At 48.5% G+C, this 13,664-nt stretch overlaps 1 protein-coding gene across 1 annotated transcript; it reads left to right on the top strand.

The window, feature by feature from the left end:
- The first annotated feature begins 937 nt into the window (after nt 1-937).
- On the top strand, nt 938-5,770 carry LOC144149259 (uncharacterized). Its single transcript, XM_077680811.1, has 4 exons — nt 938-1,238; nt 2,119-2,395; nt 5,212-5,431; nt 5,660-5,770. Exons 1-4 carry the CDS (start codon nt 1,057-1,059, stop codon nt 5,743-5,745), a joined length of 765 nt encoding a protein of 254 aa, XP_077536937.1. The 5' UTR covers nt 938-1,056; the 3' UTR covers nt 5,746-5,770.
- Nucleotides 5,771-13,664: the final 7,894 nt, after the last annotated feature.

The following is a 13,664-nucleotide window of genomic DNA, read 5'->3' as shown; positions in this document are numbered from 1 at the left end:
TCGTCGCTGCCGCCCACAGTACCTGTTTGCTGCACTTATTACGTCGCCGCCACCACATGCTTCGGTCTCTTTAATATTGCCTTGCATTATCCCCAACTTGTTACAAACTCAGAGGTTTTCGCTGCATGCGCCTGACATGCCAGGAGTGACATCGCTTGCAGTTTTAGCGCGATGTTGCTTGTCTGCAAGATCGGTGCGTGACAAACAAGCGTTACCAACGCCACAATTCCAACGGCGCATGCCATTTCCTTCGTGGCTACCGTGGCTTGCGAAGAAAAGATCGCGGGTGACCTGCGATAGCTTTGCTTGAGTCAAATAAGGGAGCTCCGGCTCAATCGCTCGGAGTACTAACAATGTGACCTCGTCTGCAAGATCGGTGCGTGAGAAACAAGCGTTAGAACTGCCAGAATTCCAAAAATGCAGCATTGACTAGACACAAACGACAATTTTCATTGCCGGCTTACGTAGTTATATAATTATTTTAGACCTCGGGTGGAATCCCGCCTGTATGGCCGAGTGGTTACGTCTTCGATTACTGTTTTGAGGGTCCGTGGTTCGAATCCTGGGCGGACGTTTTTTTTTTTTTGCCTGATGAAGGTTTTATTACCTCTTCTTTTTTTAAAACCATAGTAAGCGCCTGTTCCTTGCTTTCAATCACACCGACGTTTGCCACCCTCTTCCTAAACCCAAAGTAGTTCGTTTTCTCGCACCTCCTCTGTAGAGAAACCCGCCGTGAAAACAAAACCAAAACTAACTTTAAAACCTTCTTTACAATTTAAGTATATATGTCAGTTAGTTTACTTTTATTCGCTTTTGCGTTTAAAAACCTCAAATTCAAGTTATAAAGACTTTTAATACTTTAAAAGCAGGAAGTTAATTACCAATAACACAATTTTCGTCAAACACAGAAATGCTGCTATTGCAGTCTGGCAACTATCACTCCCTTTTTGTGTGTTTGTTTATGGAGTTGGTTTTGTGCGGAGTGGTAGCTGGGGCGATTTGTTCAGTTTTATCTATTTCAAGCTTAAATCATAGTTATAAAAGCTTTATAGGGTGATGATTGCCCTTCCAACCTACGCGTGTGTTGAACACGCGGGAACGGGAAGAACGATCATCGCCTCAACGATCATCGCGCGTCAAAGGTGGATGACATTGCGTCCGAACAAAGTGTCGGTGTCCTTGAAGGGGAAGACGAGCGTGAAGAAGGATTTTAGGCGGGAAACGTCGTTTCTGCTGGGGTGAGTACGCATTTTTTTGTTTTTCTGTTCTTGTTCGGAACGAGTTCTGGTGCTTATCGGTCAGTTATTCGGTAGACCCCCACCTCATTTGCTCTCAGAGCCTATGCGATATAGCATACTTGTTTGGCGCCTTGGATTTACCAGTCTACCGTTTCCGCAGCCGTCAGCATCAATTTACGCTGAAGCTAGACCTTTGTTGCGATGCTCGCGCTGTAGAACGCGGCAGCTAATTATTTGACATCACGCAAGGCTCTTAAACACCGGGGCGTTTGTTTGTTATGTGTCTCTCAAACAGTGCCTTTGCGGCGACTGTTAATTCCGTGCAGTGCGCTTCGCAGCTATTACGCTCGCGAGACCGGCTGCCGCCGTCGCGACCCGTCTCGTGGTCTTCGGGCCGCGATATGCGTCGTGGTATGCGTGCCGTACTCGTGAAGCTCACATTCACATACGTGGAAATTGAAGGTGAAATGCGCGCGCGTGGTCTCGCAGGGGCGCCTGCCCACTCAACTCTATTTATATTGGAGAATCGAACTTGCAAAGGCAAGCTAGGCATTGAAATGGAGGAGCCTCAACTAGTACACATCAGTTCCGATTGAAAGCTAGGGATGCATATGGGCTGCTAGCAAGCGTTCCATGCAAATTAGCATAGCAGAGAGCTTTGCATATATCAGGCATACCCCACTCACAGAACCTGCGTGCCTAATAAATACATTACTGTGACCTAAATTTCAGTTTGGGTGTTGCGGGAATGTTCTTATTAGGGCCTTGGAGGGTACTCATTAACGATTAATAATCTGCTTAATGTAAGCATTCGTGGTTTGTGTGTGCTTTTCTTGTATTTCATCAAGTGCCACCACACTCACAGATTATGCACTTTCAGGTGCTGCTGCTGGCTGTCCGGGTTGGCTGGCTGGCTTTCAGTCCAGTTTCAAAGGCTTTGCCAGGGCCCTCCGTGGCCAACTGACACTGCACCTGCTGTACCCAAGTACTGCCTGGCCTTTCCTTGGTGCTGGGTACGCTTTGCCGCCAGGAATAGTCAATCCTTCATCCATCATCTGGCCGCTTGGACCACCCGTTCAGAAGCCAGCGCATTTGCTCAACGCATCGGTCCAGGCACCGCTGCCACATCAGTGCACCCACTGATTATGTACTTTCAGGTTAGTTATTTCATGTTGGAACCTGTCATAATGTATACCTGTTAGCAGTGCTCTAGCCCCTGGTTATTTGAAACAGTTTCATGAAGCAGTGTTGTGCATTTTGAGTGTGTCATTGCTTAGCAGGGATATTGAAGCGAATCTGGGGCCAATGGCTAATGTGCAAGAATAGAAATTGAACTGACTTTGAAGCAAGTATCCGTATGTAATCAAGCCAAGCAAACATTTAGGATTTTCGATATGGTTTTGAATTTGCAATACAAACTGGTGTGGAGCTACTTTCCATTTTAAGTAAACTTACAATATTATCTACTTCAGATCATACTGTTATTAATCACACTATACCGAAAAGTACATACCGCAGTCTGTAGATTTTGTCGGCACTTTTTTCGCAGTCTCTCATGACAGGCACTATTCTCAGTGATTGGAGGATAGCCGAGGTAGCACCAGTCTTTAAATCAGGGATGGTACTTCACCATTAAATTTTCCTAACAAGCACCATACGCTAGGTCAGGGAACATTTCATCCACTCTCAAGTTGCTAATTATTTATAATATCACATTCGAATATCAGCACGGTTTTCACAAAGGTTACTTGAGAATTTTTCGCGTACCCAAGCTGCAGCATAAGTGTCTGATTGATTTTCGATGGCTTCCCGTCGATGAAACGGACCAAACATACCCCCAAAGAACAGAAACGTGCGATAAGGATTGAGCATGAGGGTGATTAAACAGCGCTTCCAAAAGCAGCGTACCACCGGGCTCATTCTGGCAAATTTGCCAGGCTCTAAGTCTGCGATTTAGCGCGACGACCCATTTACGGTGACACTCAAGCGATGCAGGAAATTTGTGCAGCCAATAGACTCCGCACATGCAGACACTTGTTTTGTCATGGTGCACTTCGCACGGTTCTTGCATGAGCACTTTGCGCTTACGCTGATTGTTGGTGCAGCCAGTAACGACGTAATCACGCCTGCCCGGACAAGTAGCTTCTGAACATCGCCAAGTAAAAGGCAATGATGGCAATTTTCCCAGAATTCCGAAAATAAAAATCAATTGAGGATAAAAAGGTCAGGCGTCCTGCTGGCAGGACGAAACGTGGCCTCACAGGCAATGCCTGTCAGGACAAAGTGGTGTGGACTGGCCCGCCACCTTAGCGGGTTAGGAACAGAATTGATGGGCGAACGGGACACCTCTTGGAAGAATTAAACGTTCTCCTTAGGCACTGCTAAACTTGTTGCTGCTGAAATGCCAAATAAATGACACCGATTTTCGATGCCGTTCAGGGCGTCTGATATTCACGCATGGCACGGAGCAACAGCGTGGGACTCAGCGTCGTCTGCTCGCCCCGCAGTCCGAAAGAATTGGTGGCGCCCAGTGCAGGATGGAAATTCTTGTCTATCATGTCTGCTGCAAAATATGCCCATGTGGTCGAGATTTCGGCGCATGTAAAGATGCGCAGGTTGACAAAATTAATACGGAGCCCTCTACTATGGCTCACCTCACAGTCTGTGTAGCGTTGGTGCATTAAACCCGAGAATCAATCAATTATTTATGCTTCATCTACATTGAAAAGAAAACACTTGAAAATCTTTGTCCCCCAGGTGGAATCTCTGTCACCGCCACTGTATGTAATTTTATTGCACTCTTACCTCGCAGTCGTTTCCACCCAGATCCTGTGCATAATCGCTCAGCATTGGAAGCTCAGGCGGAGGATGGTCATGCGCTCAACATACCAGAACACTGTCACTAGAGCACCTCTCAAACTCTCGTACTCCTCAAGAAGTGCGCAGCATGCCTGGGGGGGCACAGTAAAAACAGTGCCTCTTATCACACGCCACCACCACATGAAATATCGTTGCAGCTTTAAGTGCATAAATTTTCCTTATTCGAGCCACAGTCATTTGAAGCAATGAAAAAAAAAAAGGCAATCAGCGCGCGGAGATGACACAGACAGTGCAAAATTACCTTATCTGAGCCGCTGTCCGCACCTGTCCAATTGTCACGCTGTGCTAGCTCGCTGTGCTAGCATTCATCGTGCAGCCTGCTTCGTGTCTGTGGTTGTAGGAGGCGTGAACAGCGCAGTGCGGAATTTCGAACCAAAAACAATGCTGGGTACTCCTTACGACAAAGCATTCGCAAACCCACAATCCTGCAGAAAGAACACCAGCCACACAAAAAGTTCCTGCTAGCACCACGTCGCAAACCACATTTCGCGTATGACCCTCGTGCACGGCTAGCCAATGAAAAAATGAAGGAGCAAATTGGCCTAGTTGTAACTAGGGTTCACTCTTTTCAATTTAAATAATTTAAAAAATCAATAACAGTCTGCTCATTTTATTTTGCTGAATCGGGTGCTAAAAAAAGGTCAGTTTTTTATAGATAGTTGCATGAGTCAGGGCAAGGCATCGTACTGCCTACTTTGTGTGCATTACAGCCATCTGACTATTTTAGCCACATAACCTTTCATGCAGATTGACCTAACAGCACCCAAATGGTTTTTTTTTGCCTTTCTACCACAAAGCAATACACCCACGGTGTACTGCAGTGGGCACTTGGCAAACACTTTAATGAATTCTTGAAACGCTTGTTTAAACAAGCCGAAAGCATGTTGATGTATGCATGTTCACCCATAAAAACTAAAAATATACATTTAAAATAAATTTATTCGAAAAGAATTTTTAGTGGATCAATGCCAAAATCTGTCAATGAATTACCGTAATATTCTGAGAAATTGTTCATGGGTACTCAAACTCTTCATTGTCTCGATCCTGGAGTTCATGTTGGTTCAACTTTTTCGGTTTTATTTTCTGCTCGCAGGTTGACATTGGGGGCGGTGTGCTACTTGAGAAGGGGTACCTGGATCAGCTGGTGCATGCGTGTGCGAGTGGCCCTGGCAAATTTGCCAGGGCTCTTTTGCGCCATGTCTTCACTCCGGAGGAGCTCAAGGGGAAAACTCTCTTTGGAGGGAAAGGCAAAGCCCAGGGCGACGCTCCTACAAAGCCAGGGTTGGACCAGGTGCGGGTGAAGGCTGTGGTCGGTGAGTGCACATGATTTGCATTTAGAGTGCCAAGAACAAAGCTGTCATCTTTGTCAACTTGTAGCTAATCACCCGTTTTTCTTCATGTGCACAGTGAGATCAGTGCATCCCTTTTATGCTTTTTGGGAAAGTGTCTATTTTTGCACACTTTTATTACTAATTCTGAGAATTTGCTGAACACGTTTTCATTTTTTATAGTAAATCATAAATTCATTCTATCTCTTGCAGGCTACACGGGCCAGAAGTTTCCAGGTGTGAGCGCCGGTTACATAAAAAATAATCTATCATCGCTTTTGAATCGGGAAATAAAATAAAAAGTGCACGCTGAACACCTTGTTTTTCTTTTTGCATGTCTGCATGAGGCAGAATTTTTAGTCACATGACATGCACTACTGCCACACCATAAACTCATGTATTGGTGGTGCGATAAAATGTAGATTCTTGTTCAACCTACAATGATCGCAAAAACCTTTGAAAGAAATCGCAGCAGAAACACATTGAGCATTCGTGTAAAACTCAACAACATATCAACAGAAACGCATGGGGCACTCGTAAAAATCTCAACAGAAACGCATGCGGCACTCGTAAAAATCTCAACAAAATATCAACAGAAACACATTGGGCACTCATAAAAACCTCGACAAAATATCAATACGAAATTCAGTGGAGACTCAACGGAAAGGCAACAGAAACTCAATGGGAATTCGACGTAAGAAATTCAACGGAAAATCAATGAAACCACGGTGGCCACTTTTGCTGAAAAACTCAACAAATCCTCAACACAATCTCAACAGAAATTCTTTGGATACTCAACAATGTTTGTTGAGTGAATTCAACAAAATTTCTTATGAAACTCAACAATCATTTTTGTAAGGGTCGGTTGCGAAGTAAGCCTTTTGTGTATTGTCCCCCCCACAAAACAACCGAACTCCGTTCTCTCGTCGACACTGTCACAACGGTCAGCGTCATACCATCATTAGCTGTTTTTTTTGCTTGTGCAGGCCAACTGCAACCACCTTGCAAGCCTCCAACAAGAATCGCATCGCCATCTACGGCGAATAAACGCGGTAGCTCAACATTGGCCTCTGGAGAACATTTAAATTTAATTTTGTATTTGCTGATATCACATCCCTTATTTCGGGCGCAGATGTTTCACGTCACTACAAATTGCTAGTTTACATGCACCGCAGGCGACTTATTCATGCTACAACAAGACTCTCTTGGTATAGCATCGAAGTAACCGCTATTTGCAATCGCGAGCAGCTCGCCTTAGTTGGTCTTCGACAAGCTTCTTGAAGAATTCTCATAACTTCCCCACCCGGTCTACTTCATAATGCCAGTAAAACAAAGTTACTGATCCACTTATTCACGCCCGACCACCTCGCTTACCGCCTCATCGGTACATCATTGCACGTGGAGAGCTCGAACACTTGATTGAGCTCTAAATAATAATAATATAATAATATTAATACCTTTATTTCATCACCATTACATGATGACAGGGGCCCGCAGTAACAGCTGCAGAAGCTAAAAAGAAAGCTCCAGTAAACGCTCCAAAAATAGCTTGGCTGAAGCTGCTGACCCCTCACTTGGCGAACAGCAAGGCTCAAGATGAGGCAAAAAAAATACAACCATATGCACATAACACCTATACACAGGAACACTGGGATAACATTTCTAAGCCTTGTTACAACCTACTACTCAAAAGTAAAAGGAAAAGAAACAAAAACATGAAAAAATTACATGCACAGTGGAACAAAAAGTTTAGAAAAAAGCTGCAATAGTTTGTATTTTCAAAAAAAGAACAGAAGACATTCAAAGGAAGTACACTTTTTCAAAGTACATTCTGAAGTACACTTTTTCAAACTAAACATATTCAAAGGAAGCACTCAAAGGAATTACACAAAGAGATAACATAAAATATGAAAGAAAAAATGGTAATAACTGTATTTGTGAATCTTTCAAGTGTTCTGTTTTTAGCTGCGAAGCTACTGAGCCGTCGCGGAAGCTTGTTTTCCAGGTTTTGCGTGCCATAACTTTTTCGGTATGTTTGAACGTTATATGTATCTGTATTTCTTGTTCTGCTTGTATGTTTCTGCTTATGTTCTGTTTATAAAAAAACTTCCTGCGTTTTTGTAGCTGCCCCTTTCCATAGGGGCGATTTTCCATGCAAGCCGGGTGAACTTCCCATGCGTTGTAGTCCCACACTAGGGCCGAGCGCCAGGCCGGGGAGTCGCTTGTACCTATTTTACAAGTAGGTGCCTGGCGCCACCGAGGAATACGAATTCACATGTTGCCTTCCACAGCCACGATGGATGCTGAACTCGAAACCGCCTGTGGCAGGACATGCCGCCAGACTCTTTCAGCCACGGCAATGGCGCAATGCGGCAGGATGGCCGGGGGCCCTGCCAGATGGACAAGGGTCAGGGGCCCGTCGATAGGGTAAAGGCAGCTTTCCAGACGTGAGATCCCCTTTCAAGGGTCCGCACTCCACCAGGGATGCCTGTACCCATTATAGAAACCGGTGGGTGTCCGGCAGTACTAGGATTCAAACCCAGTACCTCCCGCATACGAGACCAGTGCTGTACCTCTGAGCCATCGCTGTGGTATCAGAAGTTAAGACCCCTTCCACGGGGCATTTCCCAACAAAATCGGGTAACTTCCCAAGCATGAGATCCCCTGCGCAGGGGGTGCCTGTACCAATTTTTCAATGGTTGGTGCCGAGCGGTACCGAAGTATCTTCCACATTCTCGTACCCCATGGTACAAACCGACGTGGTGCAATGGTTTCCAGTACCCTGGATCGCCCGAATGGGGGGGAGCCTGTCCCCATTTTTATCCCCTTTGGTGACCAGCGGCTCCAGACTAACATACCACGTCTGCCGCAGTGGTAGTGCGTGTCCAAGCCCTTCATCCCCCCCCCCCCCCTAGACAGGGAGCGCTTCTACCCTTTGAACTGCTGGGTGCCCAGAGGTCCCAGACCCCGACCAAAGGGGTTCGAGAGACCTACCATATGGCCTCCCATGGCTGCTCGTGGTCAAGCTCCAAGCGTTTGTTCCACCGTCGAGACAAGCTACGCTACGGGGACGCTTGTACCCTTTAAAGAAACCGGTGGGTATCCGGTGGCCCAGGATTCGAACCTGGTACCTCCCGCTTCCGATACGAGTGTTTTACCACTCGACCATCGCCGTCGGTAGAAGTTACGACCCCTTCCAGTGGGGCATTGCCCGACAAAGTCGGGTAACTTCCCAAGCACTGGATCCCCTGTTCAAGATGTGCTTGTACAAATTTTATACTGGTTGGTGCCAAGCGGTACCGAAGTACCTACCACTTTATTGTAACCAATGATACGGTACGGCGTGTTATTACAGTTTCCAGGAACCCCCGAGGTAGGCGCCTGTTCCCACTTTCAAACGGGTGGGTGGCCAGCTGCTGAAATTGCGGAGCAGTAGCCGCCCACGTATGCCGCAGTGGTAGAGCAGGTCCAAAGCCCTTTATCCCCTGCCAAACCAGTAAAGGGGGTGCTTGTACCGTTTTACTGGTGGGTGCCCAGCGGTTCCTGAACCCGCGCGAAGTGGTTCGCGGGACCTCCCACGTCGCCTCCCACGGCTGCTTGTGGTCAAGCTCCAAGCGTTCGTTCCACCGTCGAGACAACCTGCGGTACGGGGACGCTTGTACCCTCTAAAGAAACCGGTGGGTATCCGGCGGCCCAGGATTCGAACCTGGTACCTCCCGCTTACGAGACGAGTGTTTTACAGTCGACCATCGCCGTCGCTCTAGTGGTACTCCCTTGCGTATCTCGACTGCACATGTTGCCAAAGCCGGCATGTTGAGACTGGACTCCCTGAGGAGACTACCGGCGGCCTAACACCGCCACTGTTCCTTCATCCGCACATTGCACATTTCTGAGCTTCTGCATGGGCGACGGTCTTGTCTAAGATCGGCACATTGCACAATTCTGAGCCCCACTGCATGGGTGACCATCTTGTCTAAGATCGACCTTATTATGGCAAACCATCAGATTCCTGTAGAACCGGTGGATATCCCCAAGACTGTCATCATCACACCATTGGCACTTTTTGAGTATGTGCGTATGCCTTTAGGCCTTCAAAACGCTACGCAAGCTTTCCAACGGTTCGATGACACATTGACCCCAGGATTACTTTCGTGCTTGTCTTGCATCAATAACCCGCTTGTGTTAAGCAGAGACGCAAAATAGCAAGTCCAGGGCCTTCCCCAGCTCTTTTGTGTCCTTGCCTAATACAGCCTTACCATCAATAAACCCAAGTTCTGGTTGGGCACTCAAGAGTTGGACTTTATCGTAATGTTTGGAGAATAATGTCATGCACCCTTTGCCTTCAAATGTCCTGACATCCAAAAATTTAGGCTGCCATCTTCGGCCAGCTAGCTCCGCGAGATTGTGGCAACCATACTATTTTAACGCGGGTTCACCCCTATCGGCGCCGCCCTTCTCCTGCCGCTGACCGACATTCTCAAGGGAAACAAACCAAAAGCACTTCCGGTCCCTTGGTAACCACAAGCAATAAGTGGTTTCTATAATATCAATGTCAAGCTTCCCGAGGCGACCGTTCTCGCATATCTGATCCGGCTTTCTCTAATGACTGGTGTATTAGACGTAGCGGTTCGAGCTTCTCTTCAACAGTTTGTGGAAACTGCTTTCAACCCATTGTTTTCCTCTCGCTCAATATGTCACTAACGGTGTCACGCTGTAGCACTTTCTGAAGGAAACTCTTTAAAATATATGTCGCTGTACATCAGCTCCGGCGATTTGCGGAGGGTGGAAAGTTTCTTATCAAGACGCAAGACAAACTTTTCACGTTCACCATCTCATCAAATTCTGCAACGTTTTCACCTCTTGATACCCACCGTCTGTATATCGTAGCAGAATTCACTACAGATATACAGGCACGTGCAAGAACCGCACAAAGCTGCCACCGACGCTCTCTCATGACTCTTCGCACCCATATCCTCATGATATCTTGGTGGCATTTGGGTGCACAGTTTTTTCTAACTTTTGGATAAGTGAGTGGAATTATAAAAGTTGAAAGTGTGTTTTATTGATAACTCTCAAAGTTTTACCTCAGCGAGGTGTGGAATATACAAAATATACAGGACACTTGAATGCTGTCAGGTGGCCTACGCTTCACATTTACATTTCGAGGTGTTTTTCGCCCGCCGCGTTGTAAGGAAGTACAGAAGAAATTGCTGTCGGTAGACTCATATGCAACGATGTTTTACTAACTAGGAAAGTAACGTAGTGGATAAAGGACATAAACCGAGGATTCATCTGCTCAAGAAAAGTTTCTGTTTTGTGTTCACTTCCTCTGGACCATTTCAGAGTCTTCTGTCTTTTGTGATGGAGAAAAAAAGTCGACATCAGGTCCGAAAGTGCTTCATTTTTAAGTCCAAACCTTGTAGTCTGGAACGGTGTTAGGGTCGGGCTCCTCGATTAATTATAGAAAGCCGCCGGTGGCTCATTTATCGCCGTCGCCTCCACTGCTGGCTATCACGCGGCGTTCCTTTCATGGAACCGCGGGGACGCAAAGTTGGGGGCCGCCGAGTGAATGTTTTCCCCTGTTCCTTTTGTGGGGAAAAAGACGGGGGTGCTTAGCCCGAGTATCTCTGTTGGTATGTGGTCGTTCAGTTTTTGAGGATTTGCGAATCCCGCGGCAGCACTGTTCGTTGATTGGTCGTTCGCCTCGTAGATAGTCGCCTGGGTTTGGAGTGTCTCTTCCCGTAGGACAGACGGCGGGCGGCGGCGCCCCTTAGTCTGGGAGGGGATTCGCAACGACTCCCTCTTTGTCCCGGCGCGCGCGCAGACGAGGCCCCAAGGCGAGGACGCGGGAAGAGGTTAGCCACGCGAAGAACGCTCTAAGCCTTTGGCTTGGCTATTGAGCCAATACTGCCCCGTTCGACGAAATGGTGTGAACACTCCGCGCGGTCAGAGAATTAAGGTTATCCTTGCTGACCGGTGGCAACAAAGTACGTGGGAAACGTACTATCAGTGCATGAGAGAGTGTTGGGTCAGGTCACCGCAGGTGGGGGCTTGTGTGGGATTGGCTGGTTCGGGTTTTCTCTCTTTCTTGAACGCCCCCTTTTTGGAGGCGGGGTTTTGGTATCAAAACCGGAGTGTTGTGTTTGGTCCAGGGTCGGTCGAGAGGGATCTATCAGTATAGATCTCGGCTGCTGCTGGCAGAGTGACAATGTACCCGTTATTCTAACCTGATGTAAACTTGAAGTAATGTATATAGTGTAAATAAACCTAATATCCAGAAAGGAAGGCAGTCCTCATCCCTCATACGCTTCAAGCATCGGTCGTCGGCCATCGGAGCGAGTCGAGATCGTCCTCTAGGCTCGCGCATCAAAAGAACATCATTATTTCGTCTGCATCGGTCACCAAGAAGATGCAGAGGTAAAATCTAACTGGTGCAGTTGGTAAGATGACCACGACCGCGGGCTCGCGCTGGTGGGGCATTCCGGAGAGACTCCTTCAATACAAGGTTCGGCTCCGACCAAGAGCGAGCCCGACTCCAAGCATCGCCTTAGCGGCACCTCAGCGGGAGGTTTTGTGAGCTCCGGTTGAGTGCGCAGCGACCGCGATTCAACAGCAAAGGGGCGACAGCTCAGCGGGATGCCTCGTGACCTCAAGCTCATTGCGGCCTCAGCCGCGATTCAACGGCAACGGGGTGACAACTCTGCGGGAGGCTTGGTGAGCACCGGCTCAGGGCGGCAAAAACCACGGTTCAACGAGGCGGCACCTCAGCGGGATGCCTCGTGTCCTCTGCCTCAGGGTGGTGGAATCCGCGGTTTGACGATGAAGGCACCTCAGCGGGAGGCTTTGTGACCTCAGGATCAGGGTGGCGGAAGCCATGGTTCACATATTCGGAACCACAGCAGGTGGCCTCGTGAGCTCTGGCTCAAAGCGGCGGAAGCCGCGGTCTGACAAAGCGGCACTTCAGCGGCAACCCTCATGAAGAAGGCTAAGGGTGGCGGAAGCCGCGGTTCGACGAGGCGACACTTCTGTGGGAGGCTTCGTGATCTCCGGTTCAGGGCGGCGGAAGCCGCGATTGAACGAGGCGACCCGTCAGGGGGAAGCCTCGTGTGCTCTGGCTCAGAGAACACGGCCCCATGCTAGCGGCAAAAGCGGCGCATCGGGTCTACCAGCTGCTGCACAAGCGACGCTGCGACCCGGCCGAACCCGGAGTGATCACAGAAGGGCCCTGATTTGTCTTCTCCGGGTTCACCATAGCCACTGTGCTAACGGGATGTCGCGGCACCGGCCAGAAGGTTAGTGCCATTGTGCTCAAGATCGAGGAGTTAAAAGCTGAATTAGCTCTCAAAAATGCTCAGCAGGCTTTAAAAAAAGCCAGGCTAGCGAGTAAGCGGGGCGCGGGTAGCCCGTCCGAATGGACGGCTGAGGAGCTCAGTGCTCAATTAGCCCAAGGAAGAGCGAAAATCGCTTACAAAAAAGCGAAGCTTCCCGGATTAGTAAATTCAAAGAGGATACCAATGTTTTCACAGTGTTCGTTCTCTCATGGGCGCTTCCAACGCCTCAGAATGACGAGAGTGGGAATGCAGTTGAGGGGCTGAAACAACCCCAGGTGTTGAGAAACCGTTTAGCGTTCCCACCACGACAGATTAAATCACGGGACTGCGCGAGACCGCTGTCCCAGCTCCAGAAATTCTTTCTGTTAAGGAGGGCAATGTACAGCTATCTGTTGCTGAGGTCACGCAGGGAGGTGTCGAGAGTAGCACCGCCCCATGCGCCCCCATAGATTCCGCAGCCGAAAACGAGGATCCCCTCGTGGATGAGCTAATGAAGAGATCGAGTGAAGCTACAGAAAGCACGCTCATCTCAGAGGAGGCAGAGGAAGCGCAGGGGTCATGCAAGGGCAGTGGAACGGCCCTCCTGATTGTGCAGCTTGCTTGCGCGAAGCACGAATGCGCAGGTGGTCCGCGGCGTCTTGCATGTGGGTCGATTCCGACGGGCCCAAGAACGCGGAAGGCGGGGGCAGGTGTGGCGGCGCAGGTGCGACATTGTCATACGCGCTACCACCCGGTAAGGTGTTCCTTTTCTCCCGGGAGCACAGGACCCCGCGAGCCAAACCAGGGTTTGTGTAGAATCAGCTGGTGGCGCATAAAACGGAATCAGCTTCCGTGCGATGGTTGGGGTGTGCTTCCGTAGAAAGGGCGGGTTCCGCTGAATAGTGTGC

The sequence above is a fragment of the Haemaphysalis longicornis genome, unplaced genomic scaffold, assembly GCF_048455015.1.
Source record: "Haemaphysalis longicornis isolate Haplotype H1 unplaced genomic scaffold, Haemaphysalis longicornis Haplotype H1 scaffold_8, whole genome shotgun sequence".
In the NCBI taxonomy this organism is placed as follows: Eukaryota; Metazoa; Arthropoda; class Arachnida; order Ixodida; family Ixodidae; genus Haemaphysalis; species Haemaphysalis longicornis.
Note: the sequence above shows the minus strand (reverse complement) of the source record. Positions and strands in the feature narration are given on the sequence as shown.

What these genes read in the sequence shown, in the direction of transcription:
- LOC144149259 (XM_077680811.1), top strand. Translation starts at nt 1,057, where the DNA reads ATGATTGCCCTTCCAACCTACGCGTGTGTTGAACACGCGGGAACGGGA. An exon ending in GAAACGTCGTTTCTGCTGGG is followed by an intron (nt 1,239 to 2,118) that starts GTGAGTACGCAT and finishes ATGCACTTTCAG; the next exon opens with GTGCTGCTGCTGGCTGTCCG. An exon ending in GCGGGTGAAGGCTGTGGTCG is followed by an intron (nt 5,432 to 5,659) that starts GTGAGTGCACAT and finishes TATCTCTTGCAG; the next exon opens with GCTACACGGGCCAGAAGTTT.